Below are 19886 nucleotides of genomic sequence, written 5' to 3'. Positions count from 1 at the left end.
AATACAACTTTCTGTTATCCAAACTATAAAACTACTACGGACATAGTGGACTAAGTTTTGTAGACTTTACCCTTTGCCAAAATACGTTGTTTAGGGAGTGCAAAGGCTAATTGCGTTATTGCGCACTTCAGAGTAGGCGTGTCCTAACGGAAATATGTAATTGAATGCTAGAACGCGCCAATAGGCTCTCGCTAGCTCGTGCTTGGCTCTGCCCACCTCCTAGTTTGTTCGGACCCCTGATCCATACTTACAGACTGAGTTGGACCCCTTTGACTAATACAAGGCAGTTAACCCACTGTTCCTAGACCGTCATTGAAAATAAGAATTTGTTCTTAACTGACTTGCCTAGTTAAATAAAGGTTAGAAAAGTTTTTTAAATTGCTAAAAGGCAGTGAAGTCGAAGGATTTCTATATCCAGGAGGGAGGGTCTTACAGTCTCTGAAGACTATCCTTACTGGCACCAGGTCCATGGGCAGCTCCACATCACTGGAAGGGACACTTGCTTCTTCGTTGTGTGGGCCTCCAAAGCCTCCATCACCATTCCCATCCAAAGTGGTGACCTCTGGCAGACTCATATTGCTGGACTAGAGGAGTTTTCAAGGACCACATTCTCCTAGAGTTAGCACTGCATATCTTGTAAATAGTTTAACACAAATCAGTTCTTACCTTGAGGTTTTATTCCAATCAGCAGCATTCTCGTTACGCCTCCTGTCAGTACCTGTTTTCAGGGAAGCCAATGGTTCACAAATATTCCACGTAGTTCATACACATTTTTTTTACTAGCTATATTGTATTTACTTCACCACCATTGCCTTTTTTGCCTTTACCTCCCTTATCTCACCTCATTTGCTCACATTGCATATACTTATTTTTCTACTGTATTATTGACTGTATGTTTGTTTTACTCCATGTGTAACTCTGTGTTGTTGTTTGTGTCGAACTGCTTTGCTTTATCTTGGCCAGGTCACAATTGTAAATGAGAACTTGTTCTCAACTAGGCTACCTGGTTAAATAAAGGTGAAATAAAATTATTAAAATAATGATAATTATAAAAATAAAGTAGCTAGATAGGTAATTTTCAAAATGCTAAACAAGAATACACACGAGAAAAACACAACATCAATTATTTACACGAGAAACTAAAAAGGCTATAATTTCTACTTGCTAGGTTACTTGTTACTTGTCAAGGAGAGTTTGCATGGAGAAATTTGTTTTTTTCCCACCCTGCACATTGAGCGATTACTTCAAAGCTAGTGAAAGGATGTGTAGTTCTGTATGATAGCCACATTAGCTGCTAATTAGCATTTAATTTGAGGAGGAGGGATGATTACAGGTGAATATATTGATCAAATTGACATTGTCTGAGAGAGATTTGGGTAGTTATCAAAACGTCACACCAGGGTAAGCCTACATGGAGCACTGACCTTATATGAAGTCATTCTAAAATCCCCTATAGAAAAATGAATGGTCGAAAAACAATTGGAACCATTTACTGGTTTTAATTGGTATTATGATTCTGTGGTACTCAACAGTATCCAGCTGCAGCCCCGCAGCAGCAGCAGTATATTGGCGATCGCAGAATTTAATATGCATCCCGCCACCCACTGTGCAGGCTGGAAACATGATTCCCAAAAAACGGAACAAACTACAAAATAAAATAAAAACTAATTCAAACTACTTTCTGTAAAAATAAATAAAACAGAGCTAGCCTGTTACTACAACCCGCCTGTCACTAAAACCAATAAGCATTTCGCTTCACCTGCAATAACATCTGCTAATTAACAAGTGTATGTGATAAATACAATTTGATTTGGTCCGATTTAAATATGTGAACGTGACCAATATTTGTATTATTTTGCCCCTGAACAGGCAGTTAACCCACAGTTCCTAGGCCGTCATTGAAAATACGAATTTGTTCTTAACTGACTTGCCTAATTAAATAAAGGTAAAATAAAAAAATATATATTTTTTTTATTACTATCGCCATCTACTGACCATGTTTAACCCCTACCACATACACGTGAACTCCTTTTATTTTGTAGATTCCTTTCCTCTCTCCCTTTCCTTTCCTAGCTTAATTTCTATTCATATTTTCCTAGCTTCCTTTCATCCTTGCCAAGCTTCCTTTCTTTCCCCACCTCCCTTTCCTCTCCTCCTTCCCTATCTCCATTTCTTTCCCTTTTTCCTAACTAGGAAAGGAGGAAAATCAAGCGAGTTAGGGGAAGAGGAAAGGAAGCTAGACAGGAGGAAAATAAAGGGAGCTAGGAAAGGAGTGCAGGTATCGAGGGAATATAACGGGGGGAAGGAAAGGAAGCTAGGAAAGGAAGTCAGGAAGGATTTTTTTTTAAATATGTTTTATTGTCACATACACCAGATATGTGCAGGCAAATGTGTTTTTTTACAGTGTCAGCCATAGTAGCAAATTAGGGTTAAATGCCTTGCTCACTTTGGGTATTCGAACCAGCTGGCCCAATGCTGTAATGCTAGGTTACCTGCTGCCAAGGGAAGCTAAGAAAGGAGGAAAGGAAATTAGGAAAGGAGAAAGGGAAAGGGAGAGAGGAAAGAAGGAAAGTAATCTAGGAATGAAAAGGAGGAGTTCACATGTACAGTTTGTGTAAGGGATTAACCACGACCAGTAGATGGCGATAAATAGTATTGGGTTTAGTGACAGGCTAATATTAGTCAGAGGCTATGCTGCAGGGTTGCAGATGGATGCATCTCGGTTGGGGAAGGTTGGAAGGGATTATGGAGATACAGGAGGGTTTGTTTTTTGTTTACTTTTTTATTTACTTAGTAGTACATGATTATTTGTATGTTTGTTTGTTTTCTTTTATTCTAGCCTGTAAACTATGCTTGACCACACCCTCCACTACAGTAGGTGGCGGCAGAGGCACGGTTGTTTGCAGACCGCCATTAGAAGAAGGCATGTCATGTGATCTACCATTACAGAAATCTTCTGGAATAAATAAACCGACAAGCTAGTCAACTCAAACATCATCATTTGAAAAGAGGTTACGCTCATTTAGGTTTGTTCAAGAAGTTTAGCTATATATGAAGTATAATGTCGTCAAGCCATGCCAAAGTCGCGGTTGGTGCATCCAAAGACTCAAGTTTTTTGGGAGGAAGGATACCATCAGAAATCGAAATCATGGCTAAACAGCTGAAGGATTTAGACCAAGAAATGTTTAGAAAAATACTGAAAGGTTTGTTAAATTGCATGCCATTAACTTTGGTATAGTGTTCAATTAATTTGTTTTAATTTCTCTTCCGTTCGTTTGTTCACACACACACGCGCAAACCATTTTGACATCACTTTTCTTGTGTGTATTCCTAGCGGTGGTGAGTGCTATTGAGGGCAAGGACTGCAGAGAAGCAATGAAGGCTATCGCGGAAAATGCTGCCCTCTCTGAAGAACGGTTGAGTTATGTTGTGGCTGGAATGTACAGACTCCTAAAAGAGGCATTACGTATCCCCACATCATCTTTAAAACAAGAGGTAAAGAACTGGTTATTGTTTATGTTGTATTGAAACCATACTCTCATAGACCATGGTCAGATTGGATTTCTAGATGACGTCTGATTTCATGACTCCTACATAACATCTACAATAAAATATTTTTTTTAGGTCTTCAAAGAAGATCTAAGGGAACTAAGGTAGCTTCTTCCATGTGTCACCTTCATCACCTCATCACATCTCAAAGCTGTGAAGCATCAGTTTATCTTGCCTGTATCAAGGAATTGAACAACTGCTTACAATAGGCCAGAGATCATCAACTAGATTCAGCCAAGGATGGTCGGGGGCCTAATTACAAATAATTTGTAGACTGCAAATTGTCCATGTGAAGCCCAAATAGATTTGCCCAAAACATAATAATTTCAAACCCTGCTTGTATTTGTATATGATCAATTATGTCACTATTATGTGTGGGAGTACTTGGAAACAGACTTCCTAAATTAAAATCACTTGAAGCTGATTTCCTGGTGTTTTTACAGTCTATTATTTGCTCAGATAACAGATAAAACCACATGCGGGCCAAATTTGTCCCACAGGCCACCAGTTGGGGAACCCTGCAATAGGCAATCCAAGATCCCCATAATTTGTTTATCACAGAAGGAGCTGGCGGTATATGAGAATAGACATTATTACAAAATATCATTGTTTAAATTAACCCCAAAGGTTTGTTTTTTTTGTTGCATTTATCGTAATATGAAACACTGACTCTACACTTGGCAGTCTACATTATTCAAAGAAATGATTCATACTGTGCCGTCAAAATATTATCTGGAAATGTTTTGAATTGTTTTCAGCTGACATTCCATTCTTTCATTGTAGGATACCTGAGGAATTCATCACAGACTTTGCAAGTGTGGTGTTTGGCAATCGGTATGTTGACTGTTATGGATTAACATTAGCCTATATTTCCACAATTCATTTTGTTGTTATACAATGCATTCGGTAAGTATTCAGACCCCTTCCCCTTTTCCACATTTAGTTACGTTACAGCCTTATTCTACAATGTATAAAGTAAAACATTTTGCACCTCAATCTAAACACAATAACCCATAATGACAATGCGAAAACAGGTTTATGGACATTTTTGCTTATTTACATACAGTACCAGTCAAAAGTTTGGACACCTATTCATTCCAGGGTTTCTTTATTTGTACTATTTTCTACATTGTAAAATAATAGTGAAGACATTAAAACTATGAAATAACACATGGAATCATGTAGTAACCAAGAAAGTGTTAAGCAAATCAAAATATATTTTATATTTGAGATTCTTCAAAGTAGCCACTCTTTGCCTTGATGCCTTTGCACACTCTTGGCATTCTGTTAACCAGCTTCATGAGGTAGTCACCTGGAATGCATTTCAATTAACAGGTGTGCCTTACGTTAATTTGTGGAATTTCTTTCCTTAATGTGTTTGAGCCAATCAGCTGTGTTGTGACAAGGTAGGGGTGATATACAGAAGATAGCCCAATATGTCAAGAACAGCTCAAATAACCAAAAATATACGGCAGTCCGTTACTTTAAGACGTGAAGGTCAGTCAATCTGGAACATTTCAAGAACTATGAAAGTTTCGTCAAGTGCAGTCACAAAAACCATAAAGCACTATGATGAAACTGGCTCTCATGAGGACCGCCACAGGAAAGGAAGACGCAGAGTTACCTCTGCTGCAGAGAATAAGTTCATTAGAATTAACTGCACCTCAGACTGTAGCCCAAATAAATGCTTCACAGAGTTCAAGTAACAGACATCTCAACATCAACTGTTCAGAGGAGACTGTGAATCAGGCCTTCATGGTTGAATTGCTGCAAAGAAACCACTACGAAAGGACAATAATAAGAAGACACTTGCTTGGGCCAAGAAGCACGAGCAATGGACATGGAGGTGTGGGGCTGTTTTGCTTGTGACACTGTTTGTGATTTATTTTGAATTCAAGGCACAGTTAACCAGCATGGCTACCACATCATTCAGCAGCGAAATGCCATCCCATCTGGTTTGCGCTTAGTGAGACTATAATTTTGTTTTTGAACAGGACAATGACCCAAAACACACCTCCAGACTGTGTAAGGGCTATTTTACCAAGATGAGAGTGATGGAGTGCTGCCTCAGATGACCTGGCATCCACAATCACCTGACCTCAACCCAATTGAGATGGTTTGGGATGAGTTAGACTGCAGAGTGAAGGAAAAGCAGCCAACAAGTGATCAGCATATGTGGGAACTCCTTCAAGATTGTTGGTAAAGTATTCCTCATGAAGCTGGTTGAGAGAATTCCAAGAGTGTGCAAAGCTGTAATCAAGGCGACGCTACTTTGAATAACTTTTTTTTGGTTACTACATATTATTTATATTTCATAGTAAAGACATCAAAACTATCTTACAATGTGGAAAATAGTCAAATAAAGAAAAACCCTTGAATGAGTAGGTGTGTCAACTTTTGACTGGTACTGTACATTTTCAGACCCTTTGCTATGAGACTTGAAGTTAAGCTCAGGTGCATCATGTTTCCATTGGTCATCCTTGAAATGTTACCACAACTTAATTGGAGTCCACCTTTTATTTAAATTGATTGGACATGATTTGGAAAGGCAGACACCTGTCTATATAAGGTCCCTCAGTTGACAGTGCATGTCAGAGCAAAAACCAAGCTCCGAGGTCGAAGGAATTGTCCGTAGCGGTCCGATGCAGATCGTGTCGAAGCAGAGATCTGGGGATGGGTACCAAAACATTTCTGCAGCATTGGAGGTTCTGAAGAACACGGTGGCCTCCATCATTCTTAAATGGAAGACGTTTGGAACCACGTTTGGAACTCCCTAGAGCTGGCCACCCGGCCATACTGAGCAATTGTGGGAGAAGGGCCTTGTTCAGGGAGGTGACCAAGAACCCGATGGTCCCTCTGACAGAGCTCCAGAGTTCCTCTGTGGAGATGGGAGAAACTTACAGAAGGTCAACCATCTCTGCAGCACTCCACCAATCAGGCCTTTTATGGTAGAGTGGCCAGTCGGAAGCTACTCCTCAGTAAAAGTCACATGGCAGCCCGCTTGGAGTTTTCCAAAAGGCACATAGACTCAGATCATGAGAAACAATATTCTCTGGTCTGATGAAACCAAAATTGAACTTTTTGTCTTGAAGGCCAAGTGTCACATCTGGAAGAAAGCAGGCACCATCTCTACAGTGAAGCACTGCGGTGGCAGCATCATGCTGTTTTTCAGAGGCAAGGACTGAGAGACTAGTCAGGATCGTGGGAAGATGAACGGAGTAAAGTGCAGTGGTCCAGCCAGAGCCGGGACTTGAACCCGATCGAACATCACTGGAGAGACCTGACAATAGCTGTGCAGCGACCCTCCCCATCCAACCAGACAGAGCTTGAAAGGATCTGCAGAGAAGAATGGGAGAAACTCCCCAAATACAATCTTGTTGTCATACCCAAGAAGACTCTACTGTTATAGCTGCCTAAAATGCTTTAACAAAATACTGAGTAAAGGGTCTTTTAAGACTTATATAAATGTAATATTTAAGTTTGGTGTTTTTTTTTTTTTTTTTTTAATTTTTATACATTTGTAAAAATGCCTAAACTTGTTTTTGCTTTGTCACTATGTGGTATTGTCAGTGGTTGAAAGTACTTAGGTAAAAATACTTGAAAGTACTACTTAAATTGTTTTTTTGGGGTATAGGTACTTTTACTATACTATTTATATTTTTGACTACTTTTACTTCACTAAATTCCTAAAGAAAACAATGTAAATTTTACTCCTTACATTCTCCCTAAGACTCAAAAGTACTTAAAAAAAATGCTTAGCAAGACAGGAAAATGGTCAAATTCTCACACTTATTAAGAGAACATCCCTGGCCATCCCTACTGCCTCTGGTCTGGTGGTCTCACTAAACACAAATGCTTAATTTGTAAATTCTATAATATATGTATTTTTTTTATTTTTTTTAGCAATTACATTTGAGACAAAAGTATATTTAAAACCAAATACTTTTAGACTTTTACTCAAGTTGTATTTTAGTGGGTAACTTTTACTTGAGTAATTTTCTATTAATACCGGATCAGTGGGACCTCCGTGGGAGGGTTGAGCTAATGTAGGCTAATGTGATTAGCTTGAGGTTGTATGTTACAAGAACATTTCCCAGGACATAGACATATCTGATATTGGCAGAAAGATTTAATCTAACTGCACTGTCCAATTTATAGTAGCTATTACAGTGAAAGAATACCATGCAATTGTTTGAGGAGAGCGCACAGTTGTGAACTTGGAAATGTATTAATAAACCAATTGGGCACATTTGTCTTGTTACAACATTTTAAACAGAAATGCAATGGTTCATTGGATCGATCTAAAACTTTGCACATGCACTGCTCCCATCTAGTGGCCAAAATAAATTCGCTCGGGCTGGCGTAATACATTATGGCATTTCTCTTGCATTTCAAAGATGATGGTACAACAACAAAAGTGTTTTTTTTATGTTATCTTTCACCAGATCTAATGTGGTGTTCTCCTACATTTTAATTTAACATTTCCACTTACTTCAAAGTGTTTATTTTCAAATGGTATCAAGAATATGCATATCCTTGCTTCAGGTCCTGAGCTACAGGCAGTTAGATTTGGGTATGTCATTTTTGGAGAGAGGAAAAAAGGGGGGGGGGCAGATCCTTAAGAGGGAACTTTACTTTTACTCAAGTATGACTACTATTGGGTACTTTTTCCACCACTGGGTATAGATTGCTGGGGGGGACAATCAAATCAATGTTTTAATAAGGCTGTAATGTAACAGTTTGGAAAAAATCAAGGGGTCTGTTTAATTTCCGAATGCACGAAATGACAAAGTTAATGAAAAGGTTTATCTTAAACTAAAATCCAGGTTTCCAGCACTTAAGTGGTGGGTTTATTGTGCACAGAGACCCCTGTGGTGCTCACTCTGTGATTGTGGATCAGCTCACTGTCCCTTGCTTTCTCTGGGGGGGGTTTCAGACGAACAGCACTGGAGGCAGTGGCTACACAGCAGGGGCCTCGATTACCCTCCCTGAAGGATTTTAGATGGAGAGTGGATGTGGCCATATCAACAAGGTACACTATACTTTGTTCACTATCACATAGGAGGGTCAACTTTTTGATGGAGAAATTGAACAGAGAATTAAACTGAGAAAATATTGTGAGAACTAGAAATGTGCATGAAATGCATGCAGTGTTATCGTTATATAGTAGTACAATAAATGGTGTGATAAATAGTTATCACATGTCATTGTATAGTGAGAATTTAAAAAGCAAACGGTATTGCTTAGAAGGCTCTGATTTAATAATACATGCATCACATTGTTATTATTCTTGGAAGCTCCCTAGCTCGTGCCTTGCAGCCCTCCATTTTAATGCAGATGAAGCTTTCAGATGGAAAGGCCCATCGCTTTGAGGTAAAAACACAAACAACTTGCTGGTTATGGCTTTCATATGCACGTCTCCTCACTGGCTTACTAGGGTGAGGGTTGATATAAGTTTGTCTAATGCATGTAAAGATGTGTGTAATTACTCAGCCTGTAAATATGGTGGATTATCACAGTTGCAAGTAGGTTACTATGTAACAGTGTGTCCCTGCTTTATACAACTGTGTACAACATAGACTAGTATATGGGCTACATCTGTTTTAGACTATCAACATCTTATGGTGAAGGATTATGGGAACTGTCTGGCATGTCCAACACTTCCCTCAAACATAAATATTGTACTGTGTTCAAACAAGTAATCAGACATTGCATTTATTCCATAGTCCATTTGTATGACAGAGCTTGATATCAGCATTCATAGTGTTAACAATAGTGTTATTTCCTTCAATACAATTGGGTAATTTTAAAGGTAGACTCAGCAATATGACCTAGATGCAGAAAGAAAACAGCATAGTGGGTCAATTTCCCGCAACAACTAAGGATGTTGACGTTGAAGCACGAGGCTCAACTTCTCCGCTGTTTTGGTTCCGTGGCTACCACGTTGTAAATGAGGGAAGAGAACACGGCATGCTGCTCATGGCAACGTCATTCTACCAGTCTACCTTCTTTTTATTTTATTTTGTATATATATGTCTGGGTTTTTTCTCTCTAGGTGCCTGTTTCCAAGTTCCAAGAACTCCGATACAACGTTGCGCTTATTCTTAAAGAGATGAACGATCTGGAGAAGAGAAGCGTTTTGAAGATTCAAGATTAACCGTGCATGTCAGTAAGGTTATTAGAAGATGGTTTCATCAGGCAAGGTTTTTGCCATAAAAAGGATTTATATAATTTTGACATGTCATACTGTAGATATTAAATATTATCAATTGTACTAAAATGGGTGTTGTGTTTTAAATATCAGATATTTTTATTAGCACTTGACTTTAATGGTGTTAACAGTAAATGTATTGTTTGTGTTTATAACCATGTGTTTATTTAAATTACAAAGTAAAGTTGACCTAGAATTGCTAAGGTGACATGGGGGAAAGTTATGGGTCAGCCACAGGATGAAGGCTAAACCTCATCCAGGTCTAGACTGACTGGGTTACACCGATGGCCCACTTTCAGTCACTGTAAAAGGTTGACCTGTCCCTGGCTGTCTGAAAATGGGATTGAGTTCATTTGCAAGCTCAGAGACCTACCTGTGTGGAGGAATTTGGGTAACAATGTAACCCACTAACAGTCTTTAGTCCTTGAATGAATGAATGAATAAAAACACATTTTCCATGTAATACTGCCTCTAGCACAGTGCCTATTAATGTGACACATTAATGCCGGCAGCATACCACCCGGCATGCCACTGCTGGCTTGCTTCTGAAGCTAAGCAGGGTTGGTCCTGGTCAGTCCCTGGATGGGAGACCAGGTACTGCTGGAAGTGGTGTTGGAGGGCCAGTAGGAGGCACTCTTTCCTCAGGTCTAAAAAAATATCAAAATGGTTTGATTGGGGACACTACCCTGTGTCGGGTGCCGTCTTTTGGTTGGGACGTTAAACGGGTGTCCTGACTCTCTGAGGTCATTAAAGATCCCATGGCACTTATCGTAAGAGTGGGGGCTTAACCCTGGTGTCCTGGCTAAATTCCAAATCTGGCCCTCAAACCATCACGGTCACCTAATAATCCCCAGTTTACAATTGGCTCATTCATTCCCCTCCTCTCCCCTCTAACCATTCCCCAGGTCGTTGCTGTAAATGAGAAAGTGTTCTCAGTCAACCTGGTAAAATAACACAGTTAAAATAAAATAAAAACATTAAAACAAGCTTAAGAATTTGTAATTATAATAGACTATCTATTATATCACTTTATATAGCCTACTGCAACATACTCTGAGTGCTATGTGAACCTTTTGTCCCTGTAGGAGAACCCTCTGAAAATAAGGTTCCAGATAAAACCCTTTTGGGTAGAACATCTGCTTCCAAATATCACCCTTGAGGTGGTTCTATGTGGAACCAAAAAGGGTTCTCAGAATCCTATTTTAGAGGGTTTTCGTGGGTTAACTGCCTTGTTCAGGGGCAGAACGACAGATTTTTACCATGTCCAATCGGTGGATTAGATCTAGCAACCTTTCGGTTACTGGTCCAACGCTCTAACCACTAGGCAGCCTGCAGCGCCATATGCTCTACTGTCCAAGAGACCAGTGATGGAATGCCATCAGCCTACGTACATCTATACAAGTATTACGCATTAGACCCATTTCAGCACATTGACCGACTTCTATCCTCAGTCCAGACGCTCTGTTACAACTGAATTGTTATTAGGCAACCGCGTTAGAAACCTGTCCAATACAAACAGCTGGCTGTGGTCACATGACAGTTTATGTAACTTTTATTTATTTATTTATAATAAAAAAAAGTGAGAATATTATTTATGGTGTGCTATCATATCGTCTGAGTAGTGAGCTGAACAGGGGCGAAGACCTCAGAAAATGAGATAAATAGAGAACGACCTGTTACTTCCAAAAAGGAAATATTAATTTCGCGAGAATACTACACAACAGCAGTCATCATGGGAACGGATAGTACAGATTGTATGCTGCTTCTTGCGGTAGAAGCGTTTAAATCTAAAAACTTCGGGCTCGCAGCAGACATATACGAATGTCAAATGCTGCTCCTCCGTGACCCTGGTAAGCAGCAAGATCTGTTGGTGAAACGAGCCGATGCCCTGGCATTTGCTGGCAAATTGAACGAAGCTTTCGAAATCTACCGAAAAGCGGCTGAAATCGAGAGACTCCGACCAGTCCATCTGGAGAATCTTATTAAATATCTCTCTAACAGTATTAAAAGAAATGATGGGACTCACAGTCAAAGCAACAGGCAGGAGACGAACTCTTATTGCGTTGAATATGATGCATTTACCTGCAGAATATGTTACAGATTTCTATACGAGCCTGTTACCTTGCCTTGTGGACACTGCTTTTGCAAAAAGTGCCTGGACAGAGAAAAAACGGCTGTCTGCTGCAAAGAGTGCAATGACATGACCAAATTCAATGATGTGGACAATTATAGAGTAAATGTTGTTCTTAGTAACTTGTTATCAAAGTGGTTTCCAGTTCAATTACTTGCTGTTCATCTGAGACGTGAGGGGAATGGACTATATTCAGAGAAAATGGATTCTGCTTTGGAAAAATACAACAAAGCAATACAAATAGGTATGGTATTTTACCTTTTCATTTAAATCAATGTTCTAAATGGAATTAAATTCAATTGAATCCTATGCAATGTTGCAACAGTATGTAGGGTACTGTTTTCAGTTCCCCTGGGCTGGTTTAATTGACAGCTGAATCAGCAGCGTGTGGTGTAAACTGCGCTACATTGTAAGATTTCGATGGGGAAATTATAACAATGTATCCTGTTTTACTAGGCTATAACCCCTTAATTAGGAGAGAGTCGTGCTTTTGTCAGACATGGGCGTGTGAAGGTTAAATAAAATGTTATGTAGGCTAGGCCAGGGTTGTTTGGGAAACACTGGGCTTGGCGACCAAACATTGAGTGACATGTGAGCCTTGGCATTTTGTTGTGATCGTGTAACAAACAGTAAAATAAATGTGGGTCAAGGGTAATTAAAGTTAAACAGTAGACACAGGAGTATTGGTTCCACTGTCATTATTGATTAAACATATACTTTTTCAAATGTTGAACAACAACAACAATCAAAATCCCCACATTTTCACTGTGATCTAAAGAACACTGGTCTTGTGTGACATTCAATGATAGAATGATGGAATAATTAATAGATTATCATTTTCAGTATGTTGTATTTATTTTCCAGCTCCAAGGGACCATGTTCTGTACAGCAACCGATCACAGATCAATTCCAGTCTGAAGAATTACCAGGATGCCCTCCATGATGCAGAGATGGCATGCAAGCTCATGCCTCTTTGGTCCATGGTGAGGGTTGGATGTTTTGCCATGTTTAATTTAGATCTATCATCAGAACTTCACAATGCAAAGAAATTGTAGGATTGTACTGATTACTAAACATTATTTTTCTTCCAGGGACATATTAGAAAAGCACAAGCTCTTGTCACTCTGGGGAAATGTGAAGAAGCGTTAAGAGAGTACCTGGTCGTCATTGCATTAGACCCTGAGAGTAAACTGGCAAAAACAGAGGCGCAAAATATTCTGAGTGATCTCCTGGCCCCTGTCACTGATCAAGTACACAAAAGAATCCTGGACTGCACAAGTCTACTATCTTCCAGAAGTAGATTTAAAGGTGGTGCCCTGAACACCTCAAGCTGCATCATCACCACATCTTACAAGGTAAGAGAAGTCATCTATCTTCTGAGTTTTTCTATATAATACATTACTATCATATAGTGCCTGGAGTTGAGCTCATGAACTTATGAACTTACTAAAATGTCCTATCATCACCCTTTCTCACAGGAATACAAGAATATCATCGCCTCTGACGAGAAGTTGACGTCGCCCACGATGAGTGAATCTAAGACAGATGGCTCATTTGAGACATGCAGCGGAAAGAAAACAGAAAATCAGGTGAATGTCTGCCATCCCAGCGTCACCAACAGGAGCGTCTTCCTCAAACGTAGCTCGTCCGAGGACAGCCAAGGAGACAGTAGCGACATCTGCAAGCGTTCCAGATATGGTAAGTTTAAATGCCTCTTGTCTCTGCTCTTCGATTCAATGGAGCTTTATTGGCATGATGTCTACTGTAAGTGAAGTAGTCGTTGAGATTCACATTCTAACTCAAATGGTTCTCCTTTACAGAAGTGACCCAGAATGAACAGGCAACTTCCTGGAGTACAGTGCTTGCTGGCCTCATAGACCCGACTGACCTGGAGTGTTCTCTGTGTATGAGGTGAGTACTACCATCCATGACAATACTTGTAGCTGAATTATAGTATTTGCCACTTAAGGCTAAAAGGATAGTAATATAGTGTTCTGCTTTTGATTCTGATATTCTAGGATTAAAAGTTATTTTCTCAGCGTGATACAAGTCAATTATTTTACAAGTGAACACAAGATATCAATCTTCCTTTCCGATAGTATTAAGCAATAAAGATGCATTGGTAAACATCTAGCCTTATTTTCACCGTTATAGCTTACATTTCATTATCAAACATTCTAATTGACATGCAATGCACTATAAATAATAACCTGAAAGTAATCAACACTAGAGTAGTGTGAGACGTTCTGAGTATCCTTTCTCTCCATGGTATACCCTAGGCTCTTTTATGAACCAGTCACCACTCCTTGTGGACACACCTTCTGTCTGAAATGCCTCGAGCGATGTCTGGACTACAATCCCAAGTGTCCTCTCTGCAAGATGGGTCTGAAAGAGTATCTGTCAGAAAGTAAATACAACAAGACTGTCTTGGTGGAGAACCTCATCTGCACGTATCTGCCATCCGAGCTCATAGATAGGCAGAAAGTCAACGCGGAGGAGATTGCAGACTTATCGAAGTAAGAATCACGTCAGCATACAGACACTACCCCATTGATCCAGTACTGTGTAACAAAGACATGTAACATGGCATTTATGTTTCTTCACCTGTAACTTGGGATATATTATTTCCTCAAACTAATAATTTTCTCTACTTTGATTTCTTCTTTTTGCAGTCTAAACAAGAACGTGCCTATATTTGTTTGCACCATGGCCTTCCCCACAGTTCCATGCCCTCTTCACGTCTTCGAGCCCTGCTACCGGCTAATGATCCGCAGGTGTATGGAGATGGGCACCAAGCAGTTTGGAATGTGCCTCGATGATAACCTCAAAGGGTGAGTAAAGCCTGTACAAAGCAGAGAGACATTGTGTTGCATGTTCCTCAGTCAGACAGGGGATATCGGCATCATCTGGCAGTTCATGTTAACAACTCAGAAGCCCCATTGGGTCAACTCTCTTGTCTGGCCCCATTGGGTTAATTTTCTTGTTTGTCCCCATTGAGGACCTTAGGGTATTATCAGAACTGAGCAGGTCTTGCATGTCATTTTGTATAAGCAACTTCAGATAGTTTATATAGCCTATTTTATTGTTTGGTCCCCCTGTGAATGCCTTAAGCACATTTTTGGTCTTATTTGCTTACCATATCTACTTTTTTTCCTTCCCCATAGATTTGCAGATTACGGTTGCCTCCTGGAGATCCGAAACGTGGAATTCTTTGCAGATGGCCGCTCCGTTGTTGACACCATCGGGAAAAGAAGGTTTAAAGTCATTGAGCACCACCAGAGAGATGGATACAACACAGCAGACATTGAATACCTGGAAGACATTAAGGTCATTTGTTAATCACATAAACTCAAGCATTTGCGTGAATGTTCTCTGAACTTGTTTGAACATGTTTAAAGTGTGTTAGTGTATCTCGCTGTGCTAATAAAGGCTGTTTTTGTTCTGTATAGGTGGAGGGTGTGACAGAGAAGGAGCTGCAGAGTCTCCATGATGCAGTGTACGACCAGGCCTTAATCTGGGTCAACTCCCTCAGAGCAGAACAGATGGAGAGGATCGTGGGTCACTTTGGGCCCATGCCGGAGAAAAACTCTGAACCACAGGTAAATATGTGAACCCTGGATACAGATCGTATTTGTGTTCACTCTATTTTGATACGACACAGTTTGTATTGAACAGGTTATAGATATATTCTTCTGGTTGTCCCCTGTAGGCCAGTCCCAATGGGCCGTCCTGGTGCTGGTGGCTGCTGGCAGTCCTTCCTCTGCAGGGTCGAGCCCAGCTGCCCTTCCTTGCCCTGACCTCCCTGAAGGACAGACTCAGTGGCATCCGCAGAGTACTCCTCTTCATGACCCGCAACCGCTCCTCTCGGTGACTCCAACCCTCACACAACCATCCATCTCCTCCATGTGGATGTCTGTTTTGTCAGAAAGACCAAATGTTAACGAAAGCCTTCTGCGTAAATAGGTTATTGGCAAGTGAGCTTTGATTAGATTACCAAAATGTGATGCTGATTATTTCTTCCTTCCAAGGATTAGAAGAGGATATTTATGGACTGAATCTTTTAATCAGTGTGCTTTGAAGACAATAATGATTGATTTAGTTTTTCTTTATTATTTATAAACACAGCATGTGCATGTAACATGTTTACATGCCTGGGAGGGATGACAAACTCTAAACTATTACATACATAACTTTTTTTTTTATTTCCATAGGGTTTGTTAACCACCACAAATGACATATTATCAAAACCAAAACCCCTGAAAATGTAGAAAGTTAGTGAACAAAATGCAGATACAGAACAGGTTCTGCTGCTGCTTTAACTCTATCATTCAGATAACAGGATTTCCTCCCTGTTCTGGTGGAGATGAGTGTGATACACCTCCAGTTGAATGGGGCGATCTCCTACTTACGGTGGAATGTGTATTGTTGTTTATATGACCTACTTTGCAGCAGCAGCAGTGATACTCACATGGTGAGCGAAGATGGGTCGTGGGATTTGCCTTTAAGAAAGGAAAACCTTTTTATTGTTTTGTTGGACGTTACATCATTCTTTGTCTGACACTTAAAAAAAAAATAGTTTTCTATTGTTATTTTTATGTTATGATGATCACCTTTTTATACAGACAATGTTGAACCAGGATGGTTATGTTGTTGTTAAATCTTGTGGAAATGTGTTAATGAACAACAATTATGTTTTGTATTCCAAGGGCCAAGTGTAAGTTATTGTATTCATATAGGGCTGCCTTGTCTCTTCTTATTTGCAACATTATATGGTCATAAATTAGGGATGACGCACGTGACGAACAAACTCAGAGTGATTGCAATAATGGTTACCACTTGTGCAGCGTGATTCCTGGCTTGTATACAAAAGACTACGACATGAATGTGAACATGCAAATAACTGTAGACGAGGGAAATATCAACGTGTAGAGCGTGCAGGATTTATCAGCCTTGCCACTATTACCACTTTCCACTATTCTCAGTTTGGTTTTAGAAAAACGTTTTGCATTAGGTTGTCCTGACCTAAGCTCAAAACACTCTGAAATTATTTTCTGAACACACATTACAGTCAGATGAAACAGGCAGTAGTCTAACCATTCTAAAAACTCATGAAGGAGTTGGAATAGTTATTTCTGATATTTGAACTGTCATCTTGCCATTCCAGTTATTGTCCACTGGCAGGCCTCATAAACGGTAGCATCAAACACTCAGTGATTTCTAATCTTTTTCAACATTTAGTGCCTTAAGTTGGATTTCCTTCATGATGCCAGTACCATAAAGCTCAAACTATGTAGCAGAATTCAGGGTTCAAGGTAGCGCTCCACTGAGGAAGACTTGGCTTAAATTCCAAACTATTACTGAGGAGAAAATCAGTAATTTAAACAATTCCAGTCCTGGTTTATTGTGAGTATTGTTGTTGTTACAAATATTGGTATTATATTGTGTATTTTATCCCAACTAAATGAAAATCATCTCAACGCAAGAACACAATTTGAATATTTTCAGCTGGACTTTCAGATACAACAACAATATTGAGCCTTGGTTGAGTTAAAAAATGTCAGGATAAAAGTTAATTGATGGGCATGTCAATTCAAGTAGATTATTTTTCCTCTCAAACATCACACATTTGCATGTATATACATTTGATATGGCTGTTGCATGTAAGCCAAATTCTATGCAAAGATGCATTCTTCTCATTTACATCAGAAAATGCCAAAACAATAGAAATTCAAAGGTAGTATCTTCCTGTCCTTTTTGAATTCCACATTGAACCTTGCTCTAATGATTGAAGCCTTCTACCTCTGACACACTGACCTGTAGCTCTTCCACCACAGAACATGCTAATTAAAATGGACATGTCATTTGTTTCTATGGAGATGAGGTGACCACGGATGAAGTCTTTTTGGGGTGATTGTATAACACAGGTATAATTGCCTCGAACTGTATGTCTTTCCAAAAAAAATGCAATGTTATGTTGTAGGCATCTTATCTGACGTGATATTTCTGTTTTGATGGAAATGTAGTCATTGCAATGTTATACAATGTACAGAAAACACACGTCTGAATAAAAAAGGCTCTTAATTAGTGGCATAAGAGCTAAACCGATGGTCTTTCATTTGTCTCGTCCCGTGTTCAACATTTTTCTCCTTTGGTTAGGTGTTAGTCTAAAGTAGTATCAATATCGCTCGTTAGAAACGTCTAGAATGTTGGGACATAACAGAAAGCTTATGTAAGGCTGCATTGACTTTACACAACAGTGTGAATGTAGGTCACGGTTTAGGAGGAAGGAAACACTATTCCACTCCCCTTGCCCCACTGCCCCACATTCTGCAGCTCTGCCTTTTTGCTGGAGGAGATGACCTTACCCATACGGAACCGCACCTCCCTGACTGGGAGGGATAATGGACTCCGAGGAAGAGGGGACAAGTAGCACCAATGTAATTAGCAGTCTGGTGGGAGTGAGGGAGGGAGTAGCCATGGGGATATATTTAATAGGGCTTACATAACGGGGCAGTCAGACGTTACGTAAACTTTGAAATGGGGTTAGCATCTGCAGAGGATCAGGGTATCTTGTTCTGCCTTTGAGAGGGCATTCTTCAGCAGTCGGTACAGGAATCGTGCCAAAATGGCAAGGGACTCTTCCCCCCCCCCCCATCTTTGTTATTTTGAATAAGGCGTCATGCTTTGTTTGTTCAGGACAGAAAAATGCATGAACAAACTTTGGTGAGTGACAAATGGGATCTCAAAGGTGTGAAGCGACTAAGCCAGACATTATTCAACTGTACTGAGAGCCCCACTGGAACTAGAGAGTATAAAGATACGCTTTCTCAGCATGCACCTTGGGGCGGCAGGGTAGCCTAGTGGTTAGAGTGTTGGACTAGTTATCAGAAGGTTGCAAGTTCAAACTCCCGAGCTGACAAGGTACAAATCTGTCGTTCTGCCCCTGAACAGGCAGTTAACCCACTGTTCCTAGGCCGTCATTGAAAATAAGAATTTGTTCTTAACTGACTTGCCTAGTTAAATAAAGGTTAAAAAAATTTAAAAAACAACAGATCCCTCATCAGTGTGCCCTCGCCAGACTGGCCACATAACACTAGTCCTATGTTACACGCCAAGTAAGGTTATGTAACTGAAATGATAAGGCCACTAGAGGGATTGCTATTGGAACTTGGCGGATACACCTTCCCCCAATTTTATAAAACATGTAGCACACTGACATAAGTAGGGCAAAGCAGTGCATTGTGGGAAAACTGGTTACCTAACCTACCCAGAAAAGGCATCTGGGAGGTTAAGTGCCTGTCTGTGTGCTGATGTGACGACAGAACTCACACTTAGTGCTAGATCGTCCATTGTAAACAGTGTGGGAAACTGCGTGAGAGAGGGCAGTGTGTCAAAGGGCTAGAGTGTGCCCATGTGAGAAGTGTGTGACTGTGTGTGCCACAAGCTCATATGATACAGTGTTAGGTGCTCCATGTATAGCCCTGAGATGCTGCTGCCTGTGGCTGGTAGCTCTGAGATGCTACCAGTGGATGGATGGCACAGAGGGTGGGCTCTGGCTTCGATACTGTCTCCTATCGCTTCAATGCTGCCAACACTTGCATGCTGTCACACTGGGCTGGCTGTGCTTGTACTGTGCAGACAGCCTGCCCTCAGCCTTAAGAGGCTGCGAATAAATGCATGCTATTTTAATGTGCCTAATCAAAGTGTTGTATAATGGTTATCATATTGCAGCGGATATTGCAGGGCTTGTCTTTGTATCCCTCAAAGCTTTGTCTGTGATGAGTAATAGTCAAACTAAAGAGTACACATCCTAGTTTACAACATGTGACAACAGTTGTGATACAACAGAGAGTTTGTCCGCAAAAACATTTTTACAAAGGCAATGTGGAGACACCACCCAATGATTGTGTAATGATTTTTGTGCAGGCAGACTGTTGTATCACAACCATTGTGTCTATGTGGCCATAGTCTTATCTTGCATTACACTTGTCTACT

At 40.2% G+C, this 19886-nt stretch overlaps 2 protein-coding genes across 2 annotated transcripts; both read left to right on the top strand.

The window, feature by feature from the left end:
- The first annotated feature begins 2898 nt into the window (after positions 1 to 2898).
- Positions 2899 to 10223, top strand: commd5 (COMM domain containing 5). Its single transcript, XM_064973460.1, has 7 exons — positions 2899 to 3203; positions 3335 to 3495; positions 3625 to 3653; positions 4333 to 4383; positions 8486 to 8581; positions 8847 to 8922; positions 9605 to 10223. Exons 1-7 carry the CDS (start codon positions 3062 to 3064, stop codon positions 9704 to 9706), a joined length of 657 nt encoding a protein of 218 aa, XP_064829532.1. The 5' UTR covers positions 2899 to 3061; the 3' UTR covers positions 9707 to 10223.
- Positions 10224 to 10903: 680 nt separating this feature from the next.
- On the top strand, positions 10904 to 17996 carry LOC135545676 (LON peptidase N-terminal domain and RING finger protein 3-like). Its single transcript, XM_064973459.1, has 10 exons — positions 10904 to 12135; positions 12756 to 12874; positions 12983 to 13246; positions 13370 to 13589; positions 13712 to 13802; positions 14171 to 14407; positions 14564 to 14722; positions 15056 to 15218; positions 15341 to 15490; positions 15601 to 17996. The coding sequence occupies exons 1-10, from the start codon at positions 11493 to 11495 to the stop codon at positions 15760 to 15762; spliced, it is 2208 nt and encodes a 735-aa protein (XP_064829531.1). The 5' UTR covers positions 10904 to 11492; the 3' UTR covers positions 15763 to 17996.
- The last annotated feature ends 1890 nt before the right edge of the window (positions 17997 to 19886 follow it).

Source organism: Oncorhynchus masou, chromosome 9, assembly GCF_036934945.1.
Source record: "Oncorhynchus masou masou isolate Uvic2021 chromosome 9, UVic_Omas_1.1, whole genome shotgun sequence".
Classification (NCBI taxonomy): Eukaryota; Metazoa; Chordata; class Actinopteri; order Salmoniformes; family Salmonidae; genus Oncorhynchus; species Oncorhynchus masou.
Note: the sequence above shows the minus strand (reverse complement) of the source record. Positions and strands in the feature narration are given on the sequence as shown.